General features: G+C 41.7%; 2 protein-coding genes across 2 annotated transcripts in view; one reads left to right on the forward strand and one right to left on the reverse strand.

Annotated features, from left to right (window-relative positions):
- Positions 1 to 18,286, forward strand: part of DAO (D-amino acid oxidase) — a 95,123-nt gene extending 76,837 nt beyond the window's left edge. Inside the window, exons 9-11 of the mRNA XM_068135158.2 lie at positions 2,435 to 2,555; positions 8,215 to 8,313; positions 17,156 to 18,286. Of these exons, the coding sequence (XP_067991259.2) occupies positions 2,435 to 2,555; positions 8,215 to 8,313; positions 17,156 to 17,281 (346 nt within the window). The 3' untranslated portion in view covers positions 17,282 to 18,286. The remainder of the gene's footprint in view (positions 1 to 2,434; positions 2,556 to 8,214; positions 8,314 to 17,155) is intronic.
- A 237-nt stretch (positions 18,287 to 18,523) lies between these two features.
- The window catches only part of LOC137439422 (uncharacterized), a 100,116-nt gene continuing 98,869 nt past the window's right edge, over positions 18,524 to 19,770 (reverse strand). The window contains exon 11 of the mRNA XM_068135161.2: positions 18,524 to 19,172. Within this exon, the coding sequence (XP_067991262.1) occupies positions 18,940 to 19,172 (233 nt within the window). The 3' untranslated portion in view covers positions 18,524 to 18,939. The remainder of the gene's footprint in view (positions 19,173 to 19,770) is intronic.

Here is a 19,770-nt window from a genome sequence, read left to right on the forward strand (position 1 = left end):
GCGGTTCTCCTAGCGGACCATGCATGGACGGGCGTGGCTTGCCGCTGCAGTGTGACGAGGCCAGGGGTGAGCGAGACGCCTGGCGAGGCCTAGCAGGGCGCGAGCAAGCGGACTGTGGCCTTCTTCCCACCAAGAACACCACCGGGTCCGGACTGGGCACACGGGGCCTTGTCGATTCCCGACGAGACCACACGAGCTGATCAGAGATAAGTGCACAATTAAACCACACGTTTTTATTTTATTTTCATATTTCCCTTCGTCTGTGTTTATAAGTCTGGTGAGGGAGCGCTCCATATAGGGAAATTAGTTTTATCGTCGCGTTTTTCTTGTTACCGGCATTCCGTAAAATAAGCCTGTTTATTTTTGTACATTTTAAATCCGGTTTGTGTGAGTTTATTTTCCGCAGGTTTGAAGACTGCGGCGGGACCACAGGTAAGCACTTCAGCTTCCTCTTATTCTTTCTTTCTCCCACCCGTATATAGTAAAATCCACATTTGATCATCGCCTTCGGAGTTAAAAGCTCGCTATTGGCCATCTGTGACCATCCTGGTGTTAACTGGGAGGGAATCACACGACAGTATTATTCCCACAGTTTTGGGGCCAGCCCCACCAAATTTTCTTTGCAGTTTTGGGGGTTCCTACACATGTCCAAAAGTGGTTGAGAGTTTTCATAAAATTTCTAAAAGCAATTTTTTTTGGACATTTTTGGCTCCACCTTTGCATAGCACAGTTACCTTGCCAGTGTGTTTATAAATCTTTAAAAACATCGTGTTCACATTTCACGTTTTTTTGAGGTCCAGACAAACAAAGAGACAAACAGACAAACAAACCAACAAACAGACAAACAGACAGGCAAACAAACAGACAGACAAACAAACAAAGAAACAGACAAACAAATAAACAAACAAACAGACAAACAAACAAACAGCCAAACAGACAAACAAACAGCCAAACAGACAAATAAACAGACAAACAGAAAAACAAACAGACACACAAACAGCCAAACAAACAGCCAAACAGCCAAACAGACAAACAAAGAGACAAACAGACAGACAAACAAAGAAACAGACAAACAGACAAACAGACAAACAGTCAACCAGACAAACAGACAGACAGACAAACAGACAAACAGAGAGACAAACAGACAGACAAACAGACAGACAAACAGACAAACAAACTGACACACAAACTGACACACAAACTGACACATAAACAGACAAGCAAAGAGACAAACAGACAGACAGACAACAAAAAAACAGACAAAGAAACAGCCAAACAGACAAACAGACAAACAAACTGACACACAAACAGACAAGCAAACAGACAAACAGACAAAAAAAAACAACTGACTGACAGAGAGATAGACAGACACACAAACAGACAAACAAACAGACAAACAAACAAAGAGACAGACAGACACACAAACAGACAGAGACAAACAGACAAGCAAACATACAAACAAATAAAAAGACAGACAGACAGACACACAAACAGACACACAAATGGACAAACAATCAGACAAACAGACAAAGAGACAGACAGACACACAAACAGACACAAAAACAGACAAACAAACAAACAGACAAGGGGACAGTCAAACAGACAAAAAACAGACACACAAACAGACAAACAAATAAAGACAGACAAGCAAACAGACAAATAGACAGACAAACAAACAGACAAACAGACAAACAAACAGACAAACAAACAGACACACAAACATACAAGCAGACAGGCAAACGAACAGGCAGACAGACAAACAGACAAACAAACAGACAAAGAGACAGTCAAACAGACAAAAAACAGACACGCAAACATACAAACAAGCAAAGACAGACAAACAAACAGACAAACAAACAAACAGACAAACAGACAAACAAGCAAAGACAGACAAACAAACAGACAAATAGACAAACAGACAAACAAACAAACAGCCAAACAGACAAACAAACAGACAAACAGACAAACAAACAAAGAGACAGACAAGCAGGCAAAGAGACAGACAAACAGACTGACACACAAATAAACAGACAAACAGACAAACAAATAAAAAGACAGACTGACAGACAAACAGACATACAAACAAACAGACTAACATACATACAAATGAACAGACAAACAGACAAACAAACAAACAAACAGACAGACACACAAACAGACAGACAGACAGACAAACAAACAAACAGACACACAGACAGACAAACAGAGTCAGGCAGACAAACAAACACACAAACAGACAAACACACAAACAGACAGACAGGGAGACAAACAAACAGACAGACAATCAAACTGACACACAAACAGATAAGCAAGCTCATCTACGAGTGAATGGGAGCTTCGTCTGAGCATCAAATGCACATTTGATCCAAGGTGGAAACTTTTGGTCAATCAAACAAAGTTTGCTTTAATTATTTTTCCCACTTTGTTGGGCCAGGAGCACTGGGGTCGTAGCCTTGGGAGGAATCCTGCAGCTTGGAAACTGGAATGAAGAAGTGAACGATGAAGACCGAAAATATATTTGGGAGGGTTGCTGCAAGTTGGTGCCAAGTTTGCGTGTAAGTATTAAATCAAATCATTCCTTCCTTATATGCTGAAGCCAACAAACAACGCCTAAAGTACATCCTGCTATTTCCTGTTTACTGATTAAGGTTAAAGCTCAAGATCTCTGTAATATTGTTATCTCGTGTGCCAAAATGCCAGGAAGCCAGTATCTATTTCATCTCTTGCCTTCTATCTGCTGCTAAGGAGATGTTATCATTACTAGCAACGGTACCCGCCCTATGGGCGGGGCTCCAATTGGGAAGCCCAAATGAAAAGGCAAAATATCATAAATTGAAGGTTTTTATTTTAATTTTAAACGATTCATATAAACATCCGATGAATCATATCACACGCAAATCATCAAAATCTAAATAGTATCTTTAGAATTTCAATAAAAGCCACATCACTCACTGTTCATATCGGTAAATAACTAAATATTATTCCATCGTGTTTCAAATCGTGATCGATACACGATGATCGTGACGATCGTGATCGTGAATCGTGATCGACAATAGTGTTCACAATCGCTATGTCGTATGTACTCCCGATACGTGTACCAAATTCCCGATACGTGTAACTGCACCAAATCAACAGTTAAAAGGATTTTGAGCCGATAGCTGTTACGGCCTTGGCAAGATCGATGGAGACAGCGTTTATTATACTTTTAATGAAGGACACTGTCTCAAGCCCCATTCCCCATCACGGATGAGGCTCAGCGGTTTACCCGAGCCTGACGGCGAAGGGCAAGGTACACGCTGGCCCGTCCAGTGTAGCGCGCGTGCGGCCCCGGACATCGAAGGGCATTAAACGTTCATTAAACATTAAACGTTCATTAAACATTAAACGTTCATTAAAGGATTACGAAACGAAAAACATTACGAAATTACGTTCACTCCGTCACGTCAAACACTACCGTGAACACATACATCGTCACAATGAGAACATCGTCACAATGAACATTATGCAAATGCGAATGTTATGCGGGAGTCCAAACCTGAGAATACTCGAGACCGAAGCTGAAATTGGGAAAACTAAATAGCCTATTTTACTCCTGGAGATCCCAGGATTATCCACCCAAAATATCGTTTTGATCGGTTGAGCCGTTTTGCGGTACCTCCGAACAGACGGACAGACATTTGGTGAATTATAGTAAGATTCATAATGCATAAAATAGGGCAGTTATTTCCTTAAAGTTAATATTCAGCATAAGCATAAAGTAATTAATTGTGATATTAGATATGCGTCGATTAAATGTAGAGTAAGACATCGTCAGCCCCTCCTCGTGTGTGTCTAAAATTATCAACGCTTTTGACCTCATTCCTACATTTCTGCCCTCTGTTATTTGACATTATGTCTATTGTTGCATTTCACCCTGCTTTGGGGTGAAAGTTTCGGTGGCTTCGGGGTGGACGGTCGTGGCGGGGTCGCTCTGCCCCGCAGGATGATTGGTGTGAATGATGAGTGAGCAGTGAGGAGTGCGGGATGTCACAGCAAGTGGTAGGGGCTGGAGGAATAAAAGCCCATGAAGCAGGGGGTGGGGGGAGAAGAGGAGTTGCTAGAACGAACCTCAGAGATGACTGCGCTTTGGGTCTCTCAGACTGCTGGCCAAGCCACATCCCCTCCCATCCAGCCACGCCTCTCCCCCATCTCATGAGCCTCGCGCTGCGTGCCATGTACAGCAAAGACGCTCCCTTGGCTCTTTGCATCAGCTCCTGCTGTGTCGTCGCAGGCACAGCCAGGGTACTTCTGTCTTGTTCGCCTCAAAATGTTGTCTATCTCTCGTGGCGTGTCTGGTGGGCCCAGATAAGACACAATTAATGAACTCCTTTCGTTAGTTTCGTGGGTGCACATGCTGATAGAGGGTAAAAGGTTTCTTTATTACGTACAAGTTACTCTGATTGCTTCTTCTATATGTCTCCTCATGCTATTTCTCTTTCAAATCCACTTGGTCTCGGGTGTGGGGCAAATTCTGTTTGTGGTGGCTGCTTTATTTGGTGGTTTCATAAAGAACTGTTAAGGGATCATTAATTGCGGCCTCTACACCACCTAGAAGATTGCGTCACGTGACTCAGGATGCTCGGTCTGAGATGAGAATCAGTCATGTGATGTCGATTGGTGTGATGCTCGATTGCTTTGGGTTTTTACTTGGCACGGGATTGTGGCATTTAGGCACGTGATCCAGCGAGGACGTCTTTGAAGCTATCGACTGTGCGACCCTCCGGATTTTAACAGTGAAACTGGAACGACGGACGGGCGGCTGTAACAGCATAATCTGTTTGTTGCAAACATGAAATCCTTTCTGTATTTCTATTTGTGAAGTGTTAAGCTTTTGGCCTCAAAAGTACATCAGGTGGAAATGCTGCATTTTGTTTCTCTGACAAATGCCAAGGCATGATGAGTTCCCTTAAAAGGAACATAAACGCAGGAGGAGGCCATTATACCCATAAATCCTGCACAATAGCTACCAACCCATGCTTGGTGGTCCGTCCTCGATCCTTTTTAAATGCTAAGCATCAAGTAAGGAAGCAGCAGCCAGCACGTACATTTTTCAGTGTTAGGTATGACTCGGCTGGGTTCGGTATCGAACCACCGACCTCCACGCAATCTAAAAGCGCATTCTCTAAATGTCAAACCATTGCACCACCGAGTCTGGTTGATTGTTTCATTTAAGTCCACAAGGGGAAGCACGTTCAAATGTGGTTAATTGTTTCATTCAAGTCCACAAGGGGGCACACGTTCAAATGTGGCTAATTGTTTCATTCAAGTCCTCAAGGGGGCACACGTTCAAATGTGGCTAATTGTTTCATTCAAGTCCACAAGGGAGAATACGTTCAAATGTGGTTAATTGTTTCATTTAAGTAAACAAGGGGGCGTATGTTAAAGTCTGGTTAATTGTTTCATTCAAGTCCACAAGGGGGCACACGTTCAAATGTGGTTAATTGTTTCATTCAAGTCCACAAGGGGGCACACGTTCAAATGTGGTTAATTGTTTCATTTAAGTAAACAAGGGGGCGTATGTTCAAGTCTGGTTAATTGTTTCATTCATGTCCACAAGGGGGCACACGTTCAAATGTGGTTAATTGTTTCATTCAAGTCCACAAGGGGGCGCACGTTCAAATGTGGTTAATTGTTTCATTCAAGTCCACAATGGAGAACATGTTCAAATGTGGTTAATTGTTTCATTTAAGTCCACAAGGGTGTGCACGTTCAAATGTGGCTAATTGTTTCATTCAAGTCCACAAGGGGGCAAACGTTCAAATGTGGTTAATTGTTTCATTCAAGTCCACAAGGGTGTGCACGTTCAAATGTGGCTAATTGTTTCATTCAAGTCCACAAGGGTGTGCACATTCAAATGTGGTTAATTGTTTCATTCAAGTCCACAATGGAGAACATGTTCAAATGTGGTTAATTGTTTCATTTAAGTACACAAGGGGGCTTATGTTCAAGTCTGGTTAATTGTTTCATTCAAGTCCACAAGGGGGCACATGTTCAAATGTGGTTAATTGTTTCATTCAAGTCCACAAGGGTGTGCACGTTCAAATGTGGGTAATTGTTTCATTCAAGTCCACAAGGGTGTGCACATTCAAATGTGGTTAATTGTTTCATTCAAGTCCACAATGGAGAACATGTTCAAAAGTGGTCAATTGTTTCATTTAAGTCCACAAAGGGGGCACACGTTAAAATGTGGTTAATTGTTTCATTCAAGTCCACAAGGGGGCGCACGTTCAAATGTGGTTAATTGTTTCATTCAGGTCCACAAGGGGGCGCACGTTCAAATGTGGTTAATTGTTTCATTCAAGTCCACAATGGAGAACATGTTCAAATGTGGTTAATTGTTTCATTCAAGGCCACAATGGAGAACATGTTCAAATGTGGTTAATTGTTTCATTTAAGTACACAATGGGGCTTATGTTCAAGTCTGGTTAATTGTTTCATTCAAGTCCACAAGGGGGCACACGTTCAAATGTGGCTAATTGTTTCATTCAAGTCCACAAGGGTGTGCACGTTCAAATGTGGTTAATTGTTTCATTCAAGTCCACAAGGGGGCGCATGTTCAAATGTGGTTAATTGTTTCATTCAAGTCCACAATGGAGAACATGTTCAAATGTGGTTAATTGTTTCATTTAAGTACACAAGGGGGCACACGCTCAAATGTGGTTAATTGGTTCATTCAAGTCCACAAGGGTGTGCACGTTCAAATGTGGTTAATTGTTTCATTTCAGTCCACAAGGGGGTGCACGTTCCAAGTCTGGTTAATTGTTTCATTTCAGTCCACAAGGGGGCGCACGTTCCAAGTCTGGTTAATTGTTTCATTTAAGTCTACAAGGGGGCACACGTTCAAGTCTGGTTAATTGTTTAATTTAAGTCCACAAGGGGATGCACGTTCAAGTCTGGTTAATTGTTTAATTTAAGTCCACAAGGGGATGCACGTTCAAGTCTGGTTAATTGTTTAATTTAAGTCCACAAGGGGGCGCACATTAAAGTCTGGGTAATTGTTTCATTTAATTCCACAAGGGGCGCACGTTCAAGTCTAGATGATTGTTTCATTTCAGTCCACAAGGGGGCACACATTAAAGTCTGGGTAATTGTTTCATTTAAGTCTACAAGGGGATGAACATTCAAGTCTGGTTAATTGTTTAATTTAAGTCCACAAGGGGATGCACGTTCAAGTCTGGTTAATTGTTTAATTTAAGTCCACAAGGGGGCGCACATTAAAGTCTGGGTAATTGTTTCATTTAATTCCACAAGGGGCGCACGTTCAAGTCTGGTTAATTGTTTCATTTAAGTCTACAAGGGGACGAACATTCAAATCTGCTTAATTGTTTAATTTAAGTCCACAAGGGGATGCACGTTCAAGTCTGGTTAATTGGGTTAATTTAAGTCCACAAGGGGGCGCACATTAAAGTCTGGGTAATTGTTTAATTTAAGTCCACAAGGGGATGCACGTTCAAGTCTGGTTAATTGTTTAATTTAAGTCTACAAGGGGACGAACATTCAAGTCTGCTTAATTGTTTAATTTAAGTCCACAAGGGGATGCACGTTCAAGTCTGGTTAATTGTTTAATTTAAGTCTACAAGGGGACGAACATTCAAGTCTGCTTAATTGTTTAATTTAAGTCCACAAGGGGATGCACGTTCAAGTCTGGTTAATTGTTTAATTTAAGTCCACAAGGGGGCACACATTAAAGTCTGGGTAATTGTTTCATTTAATTCCACAAGGGGCGCACGTTCAAAAGTGGTAAATTTTTTCATTGAAGTCCACAACGGGGCAGATGTTCAAATGTGATTAATTCAATCTCATCCAGGAGCAGCTGGGGTTGACTGGGTCAGGTGCGTTACAGAGAGCGATGGGTTAAGGACACAGGATTTGGAGGCAAACACAGATGTTGATGAGGGACATGATGATGATGATGAGGGACATGATGATGATGATGAGGCACCTGATTATGATGATGAGGGACCTGGTGTTTATGAAGATGAGGAACCTAATGATGAAGATGAGGGACCTGATGATGATGAGGGACCTAATGATATTGATGATAACGGGAATCATTACTACAATACATGATAAAATGTTCCTTTCAACCTGGGATGAAATGTATGGAGTTAGAACGACATTACCTGTGTGTGCTTGCACAAGCCTGGACATTTCAAATTGACGTGTTTGTTTCAGAATGCCCGTGTTGTGGATGAATGGGCCGGATTACGTCCATGTCGGAGTTCCATCCGACTGGAAAGAGAGACACTTGGATCTGGATTCTCCAAGGTTGAGGTGAGCTTTCTTTTGTCTCTCGAGTTAAAGAAGAAAAAAAACAACAATAAACAAGTACAGATACATTCAAATTACACCGCCCCCATGCCAAATAATTAAATATCCTACAGAGCGGCATTGCCAGGGCGCCTCAGGCGCCCGGCAATACCGCAGTGCAGCTTGTAGAGACTGCAGTGGGAGGTTGAGGTACACAATAATTGATTGATTAATTGTATAATTAAAATCAATAAGAGATTATCACAAAATATTTTCTTAATCAATTGGCTAATAGCATAACTAAATCACTAGTGCTTCATCCGAAGATGTATCTTTGAGAAATGTAATTAAATAAGTCATTAATAAAAAATAAAAAAATTAATTGATTAATCAATAAATAATTTATCATTTTAAATGATTAATCAATAAATCAAAAATATCCTTGATAGCCACATCACTTGGTCACTGTCATATCCAAATATTAGCTTCCTACCTCAAAAGGTGCCTGAGATATTGTCCAAATGAGAAAGAAAATAAATAAATGATTAATAATAAAAAAATTAAAATAATAATCATTAAAAAAATTAAATTATTAATCAATTCGATCATAGAACACATAAACCACCACCATTTCATCAGAATCTGTAACTTAAAAAAAAATTTTTTGCCATTAATCGAATAATTAAATAATTAATCGATTAATTGATTAATTGATAAATCAAAAATAGCCTTTGCAGCCAAATCACCTGGTCATTGGCATGTCCAAATATCCACTTCCTAAAGGCCCGTTCTCACTTGAACGATTTTTTGTACAACTGCGGTGCGACTAAAAAATCGTACAGCCGTGCGATTTCCGTACGAATTTCCCTGTTTTTTTTTCCGTGCCGTCTCACTTGTACAACTGCCATGTGACTGCCATTAAACTCTCGTGCGACTTTTCCGGTTCAAATTGCGTGCGACTGCCGCACAACCTCAATGAGTCCCGCGCAAGCGCAGTGCGATTTTTGTTCAACTCGCGTGCGACCTGTGCGCATGCGGTACAACCGCTGTACAACCAATCAGAGTGCCATGCATCCGCCGTACAATCGCCGTTCGAACCGCGCGAATCGCATAAAATCGATGCGACCAATGCGAACAATGCGAAATGTGCGACAGCCATATGGAAATTTTCAACAGTTGAAAAAACTCGCATGGGCATGTGACCTGTCCGAATTACCAGTGATTACACACAACACCCCTACAAGCTGTGCGAATAATCAACAGACTGTCGTGCGACTCCCGTACACCCTGTACGATTTGGTACTCGCACGGCATTCGCGTAGAAAATCGTTCAAGTGAGAACGGGGTATAACTCAAAAGGTGCCTGAATTAATGGTCAGAAGAGAAAGGAAATTTAATCAATTAAATAAGTACTTAATTAATCGCTAATAATTAAATAACTCCTCAATTAATTGATTAATCAAAAAACAAAAAATAATTTTTTTGACATAGGACTTGCTCATTATTGTGCCGAAATTTCAGCTTCCTAGCTCAAAGGATGGCTGAGATATCACTTGGACAAACAAGAAAGAAAACAAGAAAACAAGAAAGCAAGAAACCAGAGTGAAAACTGAGTACTCCCTTTCAGCGTGCGTCATTGCCGAGCCCCCTTCGGTGCCCGGCAATGACATTATGCAGCGCCTGGAGATGGCATAGGAAAGGTGCGGTGTACAACAAGTAGAGCTACCTTCAAAATACACCACCTGATTGGGGGGAAGTGATTCACAATAATTGATTGATTCATTAATTGCAAAAAATAAATAATAATCGAAAAATAATTCATTTCTTAATCAGTTCTAATACCATACCTAAACCAGCAGTGTTCTCTCCGAATGTGCAACTTAAAAAAAAAAAATTAAGTCATTAATCGAATAATAAAATAATTAATCTATTTATCAATAAATCAAAATACCATTTACAGCCAAATCAATTGGTCATTGTTGTGTCCAAATATCAGTTTCTGAGCTCAAAAGGTGCTTAGGATAATGCCAAGATGAGAGAGAAAAGAAATAAGTACTTAATAAATCGATAATAATTAAGTAGTTAATCAATTAATTGATTAATCAAAAAATAAAAAATAATGTTTTTGCCAAAGCACCTGCTCACTATTGTGCCCAAATTCCAGCTTCCTAGCTCAAAGGATCGCTGAGATGTCGCCCAGACGAACAAGAAAACAAACAAAGTGAATACTCGGTTCTCCCCCTTCGACGATCAGCGATGACGTCAAGCAGCATCTGGAGATGTATTAGGGAGGGTGGAGGGGTGGAGGAGTGGAGGGGTGGTGTACAAATGCTTTCAATATCAAAAGGAACCAATTTATTAAAACTGGAAATCATACACATAAAAAGTGAAGACAGTAGCTTCACCCACCAGTTTCAGGGACATCTCATGGGACACAACGGAAACAGCTGCATCTCCTTGTAGCTTCCAGAAAAACCCATTAGGCATCACTGCGATTATTCCTCAAATCATTTAAAGCAACATGTTCTTGCCATGAATTCAATGCCAGCTAAATACTTACTGTGTCTGTGTCTTGCAAAACGACCATTGCTGCAGTTATGCGGGAACACACTTTACATCATATCCAGAGATTTTCTTATGTGCAAAGTCAAGGCTTGTGGAAGAGCTGGAACACGTACAGAACAGAAGGGGTTGCAACGGAAGAAAAGAAAAGAAACAGCAGAAAGATGGGGGAAAACACCAACAGTGGGGTTGAAGGACAAAATAGAGGGAGACTTGGAGAAATAAGAGATGTGGGGAACAATGAGGGTAGGGGAATACATGGAGTGGACAAGATGGACACAGAAGCAAACTCTCAGGAAGGAATAACTGGATGTTTGGAAGGAGGTGGGCTTGGGCAAGGGCGGGGGTTTACAGTGGTAGAAAAGATCATGGTTTTGGATGAGGGATGATCTGAAATGAAGACCTGGAGGGAAGAATGAGATTGAAGATAATGTAGATGTTAGTTTCACATGGTGAGAAAATAGAGGAAAGTTTGAGTGGAGGTGAGGATTTTGGGAGTTTCAGCAGAAAGGGTTTTCTGTGGAATGCGTGCACCCTTCGGAAACCCATGGGAGGGTGACAAAGAACAGAGGGTGCAAGACCAGAAAGGAGGCCGTGGAAGACAGAGAGACCACTGTCCTGTCTGTGATGGCGAATGGATAGGCCCATAGATTCAGCTTCATCATAGGAAATTCCAATAATCTTCAAGGCCTTGGTTTCCATGGCATCAAGCTGTGCAATATGTGAGGCAGGAGAGCCAGCCCAGAGGGGAGAGCAGTAATCCTTCAAGCTGCGGATGAAGGCCTTGCAGGTGGACACAAGTTTGTGTGTGCCAAGGAACTACTTTTCACAACGGAGGCTTCCCAGTCGGTTTTCGTTGTTGAAAGGGCATCCTTTGTTGAAAAGGTTCTCGTTGTAGAAAGGTACTGGTCAGCAACTGGTGGTCTATGATATGTTGGTTGGGTAGCTTCGTCCTTCAGATTGACGCAACCATCTGGTGAATGAAGTTCATGCAAGTGGTTCTCCCGGTTCTTCGACGACGTGTACCATTGGGCATCTGTACGATAGAAGAGCAGGATTCATTGCAGCGTGGCACAACTTCCCCAGGGTAGGGAACCATTGGTGCACGTTCACAATCCAAACCCGACATCCATTGACCAATTTAGATAATTCCGGCCAGGCTGCTTTGTTGTGCTGGGGTCCATGTCTGGTATGATCTCCAGAGGTAGACCGAACATACTAAAACACTCAGAGGTGACCTTGGCCACTGCATGACTGACTAATCGTGTCGTCCATTCTCTTCACAAATGTGTAGTTGATGTAAGAATCCGTTACTATGAGATAGGTCTGTCATTGCCACCTTTACACATCATCACTTTACACTATCATCATGAGTTTTCATCGTTTACCCCTTTATTCTGGCCTGATATATCTCGTGGCAATAGTTAAAAGCAACGAGTCGTTCTCGTTGCTTTTAGCTATGGTCGCGGGATAGTTCTGCTGGCGAAAAGAAGGCCGAGTGTGTAAGCCCTTCCTTCCGGTACATTTCGCCTCTGCCCTTGCCAAGATTTTCAGACTACCTCCTAGGGGTGCACCATGGTAACAGTGTTCTTGAGGGCACTGGCTAAATGTCTGGAAGATCTCGGAGTAGGTTGGTACCCGAGAGGTGTTGTGGGTATGGCCCTGCATTGTGAGGACTTGCTATGGCATTCACCAATCCAACCACGGTAGGTGGAGCTCTTCCGCCTTGGCAGGCAGTCCACCTAGGAGAAGGAAACTCTGATTGCAAATCCTCCTGCTACCTTGCAGGTTGTGTCTCTGTAGACAAAGGCTAGGTCCACAGCTGATTCTGTGGTGGCGTCAGGAAGGGCATCCGGCAACAAAAAACATGCCTCAAATATTCCTTTTGACAAAGCGGCCATTAGGTCCACCACTGCTTACACATGCAAGCATGGAAGCGGCCATGAAATGATGATGATGATTCTGGTAGATTCTCCTGGCATGCCTTACACGTTCGTTCAGATAATGTCGGCCAGTAAACGCATTCGCATGTCTAACATTTTTCCTTTTCGATGATATCATTACGTATCTGCTCTGGAATTAGTATCTGTCGACGTTTGACTGGAACCCCATCAAGAAATCCCAATTTCATGATGGTATGGCCAGTACGGACGAAGGTCCACTGGGAGTTCCATAATTGTAGTAGGCCTACCTCAGTGAACAACGTGCTCTATCATCAGCCCTGAGTTGGTTCTGTTTCCTGGAGTTGAAATGGATCAGGTCAAAGCGATGGTCATCGTCCACATCATCAACCTCGACACCTTGTACGCATGTGTCCAACTACAGCTCCTGATTGTTCTCTGGGTTCGGTAGTCTTGACAGTATCTCTGATAGAATCTCCCAGCTGGCATGATACTCCAGATTATACCGCATTATACTCTTGATTCAGTCTGGTATCTGGCCTGCTCTCCAAAAGACGCTGTGCTGAAACGTTAAAATCCTCATTTTATTTGAATTATTTGACCAAGGCCGAGCAAAGCAATGTCGAGGCCATTGTCTAAGATTCTCCATGGGTCGGCGTTTCCATGTTGAGAGTTCCGTGGCAATCGATCAAGCGGTTGCAGAAAAAGTGAATAGAGATGTAAAAGTGATGGCGGGGGGGATTTATTTTTAAGCGTGGGCCCCGGCTGACCTTCCACAACATGGTCGCGGATGGTTGTGGTACTATTACTATTACTAGTACTGTATATAATATATACTTGAACACAAATCACCTTTTTGGCACTTTATAAACCCGTCCGTTTAGCAGTACTTGGACAAAATATTATAATTTGCCGCTCACAGACTCGGCCTGTTTTCGTGCTTGGAAACTTTGTGTTGTTAGTCGCTCTAGTTTATATAGATTGGCATACATTCCCTTAATTTTGCAGGATTTTGAGGGAATTTGTTTTGTTTTTCCATCAACCTGGTTTATGATATACCTGAGTGCTTGTTTACATTAAAATAACATATAGATATCTATGCTCATCGAAGAGATGAAAGACAGCGGATAAATAAAGGAGCAAAATAAATGGCTGGCGAAGGATCATATTGGAGAAAAAGAAGTTATGGGAAGAGTAGAAGGACTTTTTGATATAATGTCGAGGTGCGTGGAGGATCTGGAACACAGAACGGATCCGGAAGTAACAGAACAAAAGGAACAGCAGGAAGTGAGGGGGGGGGGGGGGGAGGGGAAGAGGACACATCAATGGCAGGGCTGAGGGACAATATATAAGGAGACTTGGAGAATTAAGAGAATTGGGTAGGAATGAGCTCAAGGAGGACAAGATGGAACAGAAGCAAACTCCCAGGAAGAAAAAACTTGAATGGAGGTGGAACGAATGAGTCCTGGATTTTGGATTTTGTTTTGCAATGAGGTCGGTGGCAGACCACATGATCACCTTTAGGGCACTTTCAAAACCCTTCTGTTTAGCAGTACTTGGACAGAATATTACGGTATTTGACGCCATCATGACCAATCAAATTTGCCGTTCACAGACCCGGCCCAAATCCTTATTTCTCATGACTGTGCGGGGTAAGGTGTTCTATGGCCACCTGGGGTAGGTGGGGGTTGGGTGCCGATTGAGGTGCGCCAAGGAAGGATTTTGTACAACGGGGGACGCCAAGTCGGCTCCTGGCTCTGGATGCCAATTTTGAAATGCGGTTTGCACAAGAGACATCATGGCTGATCAGAGACCCAGGAGTTTGAATGACTGAACCTCCTCAAGAGGATCAAGAGAAGATAGGAACAAGGTTTACCAGACAATCCTTTCGGAGAGAGATGGTGAGTGAGAGATTCGTCAGGATTGAAAGACAAATTCCAAGTGTTTGGCCAGCTATGATTCTATCAAGATTATGGGGTTCGACAGATACAGATACATGGGCCAGAAGGTAGATACAGGGGCCCAATAAATAAACATAGGATTTGAGGTAAAGTGATGATGATTTTACACTTTTAATAACTTAAAGCAGTAAAAAGACTGACAGGAGCTGTACGATGGTTTCACAGATGAGTAGGATGAAGGAACACAATGTTAGCATGTGATGTGAGAATGAAAGTGGACGGTCCAATCTGGACATTGTTTTCACACCAAATCTACACTCATAGAAGAGTGAGAAGTCTAAGCCAAAAAGTTCACTCTCTGAAGACCTGGACAAAATCACAGACTGGTCAAACAAGTGGAACATGTCTTTCAATCCTGACAAATCTCACTCTCTTACTATGTCTCTCCGAAAATATCGACTGGACAACCCTCCCATCCACTTTCTGAATAATCCTCTCCAAGAAGTTCTGTCGCTCAAGCTTTTGGGTCTCACTATCTGCCATGATCTTTTTTGGGAAAACCACATTTCCAAGCTGGCCTCCAAAGCCAGTCGCCGACTGGGCATCCTCCGTCGTGCGAAGTCCTTCCTAGGCACACCTGAGCTCCTCACCACATACAAGGCTTTCATCCGCAGCTCAATGGAATACTGTTCTCCCCTATGGGCTGGTGCTCCTGCCTGACACCTGGCTCGGCTTCACGCTGTTGAATCCAAAGCTTTCAGAATCATTGGAATCTCCCACGATGAAGCTATCTCTGAGGGCCTTTCACTCACTCACTCACCGCAGGCAGGTAGGTGGTCTTTCTGTCTTCTACCGACTCCTCTCCGGCCTTGCACCCCCAGCTCTCTCTGTGCTCTGTCCCCCAAATATTCCTACAGGTCGCACAAGATCTGCCAGCAACCCTCTGATGGTTAAACTGCCGAAATCTCGGCTCTCTGCTCACCTTCACTCTTTCATTCCTCTTTTCTCCCGCCTCTGGAACAAACTCCCACACTCCCTTCAATCCCACTCCTCCCTCCAGGTCTTTAAAACAGCTGTTCACCACCATCTCTTATCTTCCCCCATCCAAAACCTTGATATTTTCTACCCCCGCTAATTTCGGTCCCCTTTTGTTTCATACCTTCCCCCCCCCCCCCCCCCTTCCCACGCCTCCCCCCCCAAGCCCTCTCCCTCCCACACATCTCCCTGCTCTCAAATGTTATGTTTGTGTGCTTCCCCTTCTCTCCCCATCTTGTCTTCCGCTCCCTCTTTTTGTATATTTTGTTTGTCTGGTTGATTTGTTTGTGAAATAAATGTTAGCTCTTTCACGAGCCTCGATTCAGTATACAAAAAAAAAAAAAAAAAAAAACTTATTTAATTAATCAAATTTCCTTTCTCTTCTGACCATTAACTCAGGCACCTTTTGAGTTAGGAAGCTGATATTTGGACATGCCAATGACCAGGTGATTTGGCTGCAAAGGCTATTTTTGATTTATTAATTAATCAATTAATCAATTAATCGATTAATTATTTAATTGTTCGATTAATGACTAATTTTTTTTTTTTTTAACTTACAGATTCTGATGAAATGGTGGTGGTTTATGTGTTCTCTGACCGAATTGATTAATAATTTAATTTTTTTATGATTATTATTTATTTATTTTCATTATTAATCTATTAATTTATCCTCTTTCTCATTTGGCCAATATGTCAGGCACCTTTTGAGCTCAGAAGCTAATATTTGGACATGAGTGACCAAGTGATGTGGCTATCAAGGAAATTTTTGATTTATTGATCAATCAATTAATCAATGAATCGATTAATTATTTAATTATTCGATTAATTACTAAAAAAAATTTTTTTCCCCCAGTTACAGATTCTGATGAAATGGTGGTGGTTTATGTGTTCTGTGACCGAATTGATTGATAAATTTGATTTTTTAATGATTATTATTTATTTATTTTCATTATTAATCATTTATTTATTTTCTTTCTCATTTGGCCAATATCTCAGGAACCTTTTGACCTGGGAAGCTAATATTTGGACATGACAGGGACCAAGTGATGTGGCTATCAAGGATATTTTTGATTTATTGATTAATCATTTAATCAATTAATTATTTATTGGTGAATCAATTAATTATTTAATTTTTTATTAATGACTTATTTAATTAATTTTCTAAATGTTATAGCTTCGAATGAAGCACTGGTCGTTTAGGTATGCTGTTGCCAATTGATTAAGAAAATATTTTATGATTATTGTTTATTGATGTTAATTATGCAATTAATCAATCAATTATTGTACACCTCTCCCACCCAATTCAGTCTCTGTGAGCTGCACGGCGGTATTGCCGGGCATCAAAGGCATCCCGGCAATGCCGCGCTGGAGGTTATATATTTATTTGGCATGGGGGCAGTGTACTTTGAATGTATCTGTTCTTGCTCTTCCTTTTCTCACTCCTTTTTATACGTTTGCCTCTACCAGCTGATCCACAACTACGGCCATGGAGGCTACGGGGTTACAATACACTGGGGATGCGCACAAGCAGTCGCTGCTCTCTTCGTGGAGATCTGTGATGAGAAGAAACGCGCCGTACCATCGCATCTTTGACGTCACAGCCCCTTCCTCGATTAAAGCCCACGTCACATTGATTCCTGCTGAATACATGGTTATTCTGATGTTGCACAAAATAAAATAGGGGAAGTTTGTGAAAGACAGGACTGCACCCAAGACGAGGTACTCTATTGTAATTTTTACATTTAACGAGCAGAGAGGGATACCCGGCTCGGTGTTGTTCTAATCCTGCTGGCATTTAGAATAAGTCAAAAAATTTTTCTATTTTATTTTGTGAGGGCCTAAAACATTTCCCTACATCCACCAAGGAATTGGCTGCTCATTTAATATTACCTTTCACATAGCTCCAAAGGCTTATGTACCATAGAGTGATTTAGGAAAAAAAAAACCCCCACTTTTTGTTCAAATTTTTCAAAATATTAATATTTTTCGCCTAAAATACTCCCCGGTGCTCAATGGTGAACCTCTAAAAGTTTGAGGAAGATCAATTTGGTTGTCTCTGAGAAAATTGGAGACAGACAAACATCTCATAGTATAGATTAACAAGCCCCCAATGCCCAATTGGAAGATGTAGTGAGGGACAATCGAACGAGTCTTCGTCCTCCATTTTCCTCGAATGTGTTAATAAATGCTTCAACTCGTCATTTGATAAATTCAGGGAAAAAACAAACGAACGTTTCCAATGAAAATTTCCATCAGCCTGTCTTGGGTGCCATCCCATCTTCAGCAATCTTCCTCAGTTCCTACAGGTGATCTGCACAGTATTGATTTATTTTAAAGAAATAAAACAATAATCCATAAATAGAACTATCGGCTCCCTTTGTAATTGGATTTCCAGTGAGCCGTTTTAGTTATTTACTATTTGAATTTCTCCATTAATTATCCTCTTTGTACCGCACGTTTTGAATGACCCTTAAAATCTATCTCAATCTACCTGTGCCCCTCGGATCTTCCTACGAACCTCCCTCTTCCTCATCTTTCATTCATGAGACTTGAGGTTTCGCAGATTTTTCAAATAAAGTTTACCACATTCGAATCCAATTCCCGTCTCTACTTATATTTCAGGAAAAAAAAAAATCATAATAATAACAATAATAATATTAATTGTGTTTTGTGGCAGAAGTGCGATGCACCGCAGGCAGTAAGTAATTCACATTTTCATGATGTAGGCCATTTCTCTGAGAAAACCGAGCTCTCACCTACATTCTGTATGCACTACACTTAACTGCTGTCGGAATTACAATTAAAGCTATTAAACATAATAGCCAGGACACAATCGGTGCACATAATGTTTTACTTTCTCGCATGGAGTCTGCGTTGAAATCATTGCTTAAGAGGTTTGGAGTGGCTGGATTTCACTAAAAGCAGATATTTAATGGACCTTTGGCATACAAAACATTCATTAGAAAAGAAACACCCACAGCCCAGTGCCGGAGTATTTTCAACTACACAAAATGCAATTATGTACATGCATCTTTAAAAAGAAGAGAGGAGGAGTCGAAGATATTTACAATGTTGGTAAATCATGAAACCCGTGATGGAAGGCCGCAGCTCGTGTGCACGGAGTGCGTGGATTCACGATGGCATGGCAGGCTTTGTGTGAAACGATTGTTTTTAAACAAACACACCGGCACGGACAGCAAATTGTACAGAGGGTTTGTCTGAACTCCTCGGTGTCCTTTTTACAAAAAAATTTACACGAGCCTCAGGGGTGGACTGGTCGGTACTCCCAAATACGCAGTCGCCGTAGAGTCCAAGGCCGAGAAGGAACTGTGAAGGAAACTGAAAGAGTCTGCGCTGCTACTGAGGTCCATTGATTTTTGGGTTGGGCAGCCGTGCGATGATGCGGTGGAGATCGGACTTTCATTATTCAAAGGAAGGTTTTCTTCGGGAAAGCTTTCCCGTTGGAGTGCTTCCCAAACGCTGCCTGGAAAGGGCACACAAACGTCACAGGTAAACTACATGCTCACGAGGCACAGCGGCTAAATTTTCAGGCAGAAGCTAACGTGGATAATTCTCCTTAAGCTTACATTTTGGGAGATTCAAACAAATTGTTTTTCACAGCATTGTCAAATATTGATCGATGTAGGAAGAGAATTTGTTCACTACAAAAATTGGAAACAAGGACAATGAAAGCATCAAGTGAAGAACAACTTTTCATCCCTGATCCACACTTGTGATCTTTTTTACCCTCATTAACCCTCCCCAAGCCCACCCCATACGTTATTGTGTCCGCCACCGTCCCTCACTCTTTTTCATCTATTGTTCTATTCCAACTTCATCCACAGTCTGTACCTTCTTTTTCTTCTTCTTCTTCTTTTCTTTGGGCATATATCCTGTTTGTTCACACCTGTGTCCTTCCCTTTCCTTCGATGTCATTCTCCCCCATGCTGATTCTTCCCCCAAGTGTCTCCCCATTGTCTGTTGGTGTGCACCCTTTCCACTATGCTCTTCTTCTTCTTCTTCTTTTATGACATGCTCCATTCATTGTATGCTCTTCAATTAAGCTTCGACTTTATGTACAA

Source organism: Myxine glutinosa, chromosome 14 (assembly GCF_964187855.1).
Source record: "Myxine glutinosa chromosome 14, kmMyxGlut1.1, whole genome shotgun sequence".
Lineage (NCBI taxonomy): Eukaryota > Metazoa > Chordata > Myxini > Myxiniformes > Myxinidae > Myxine > Myxine glutinosa.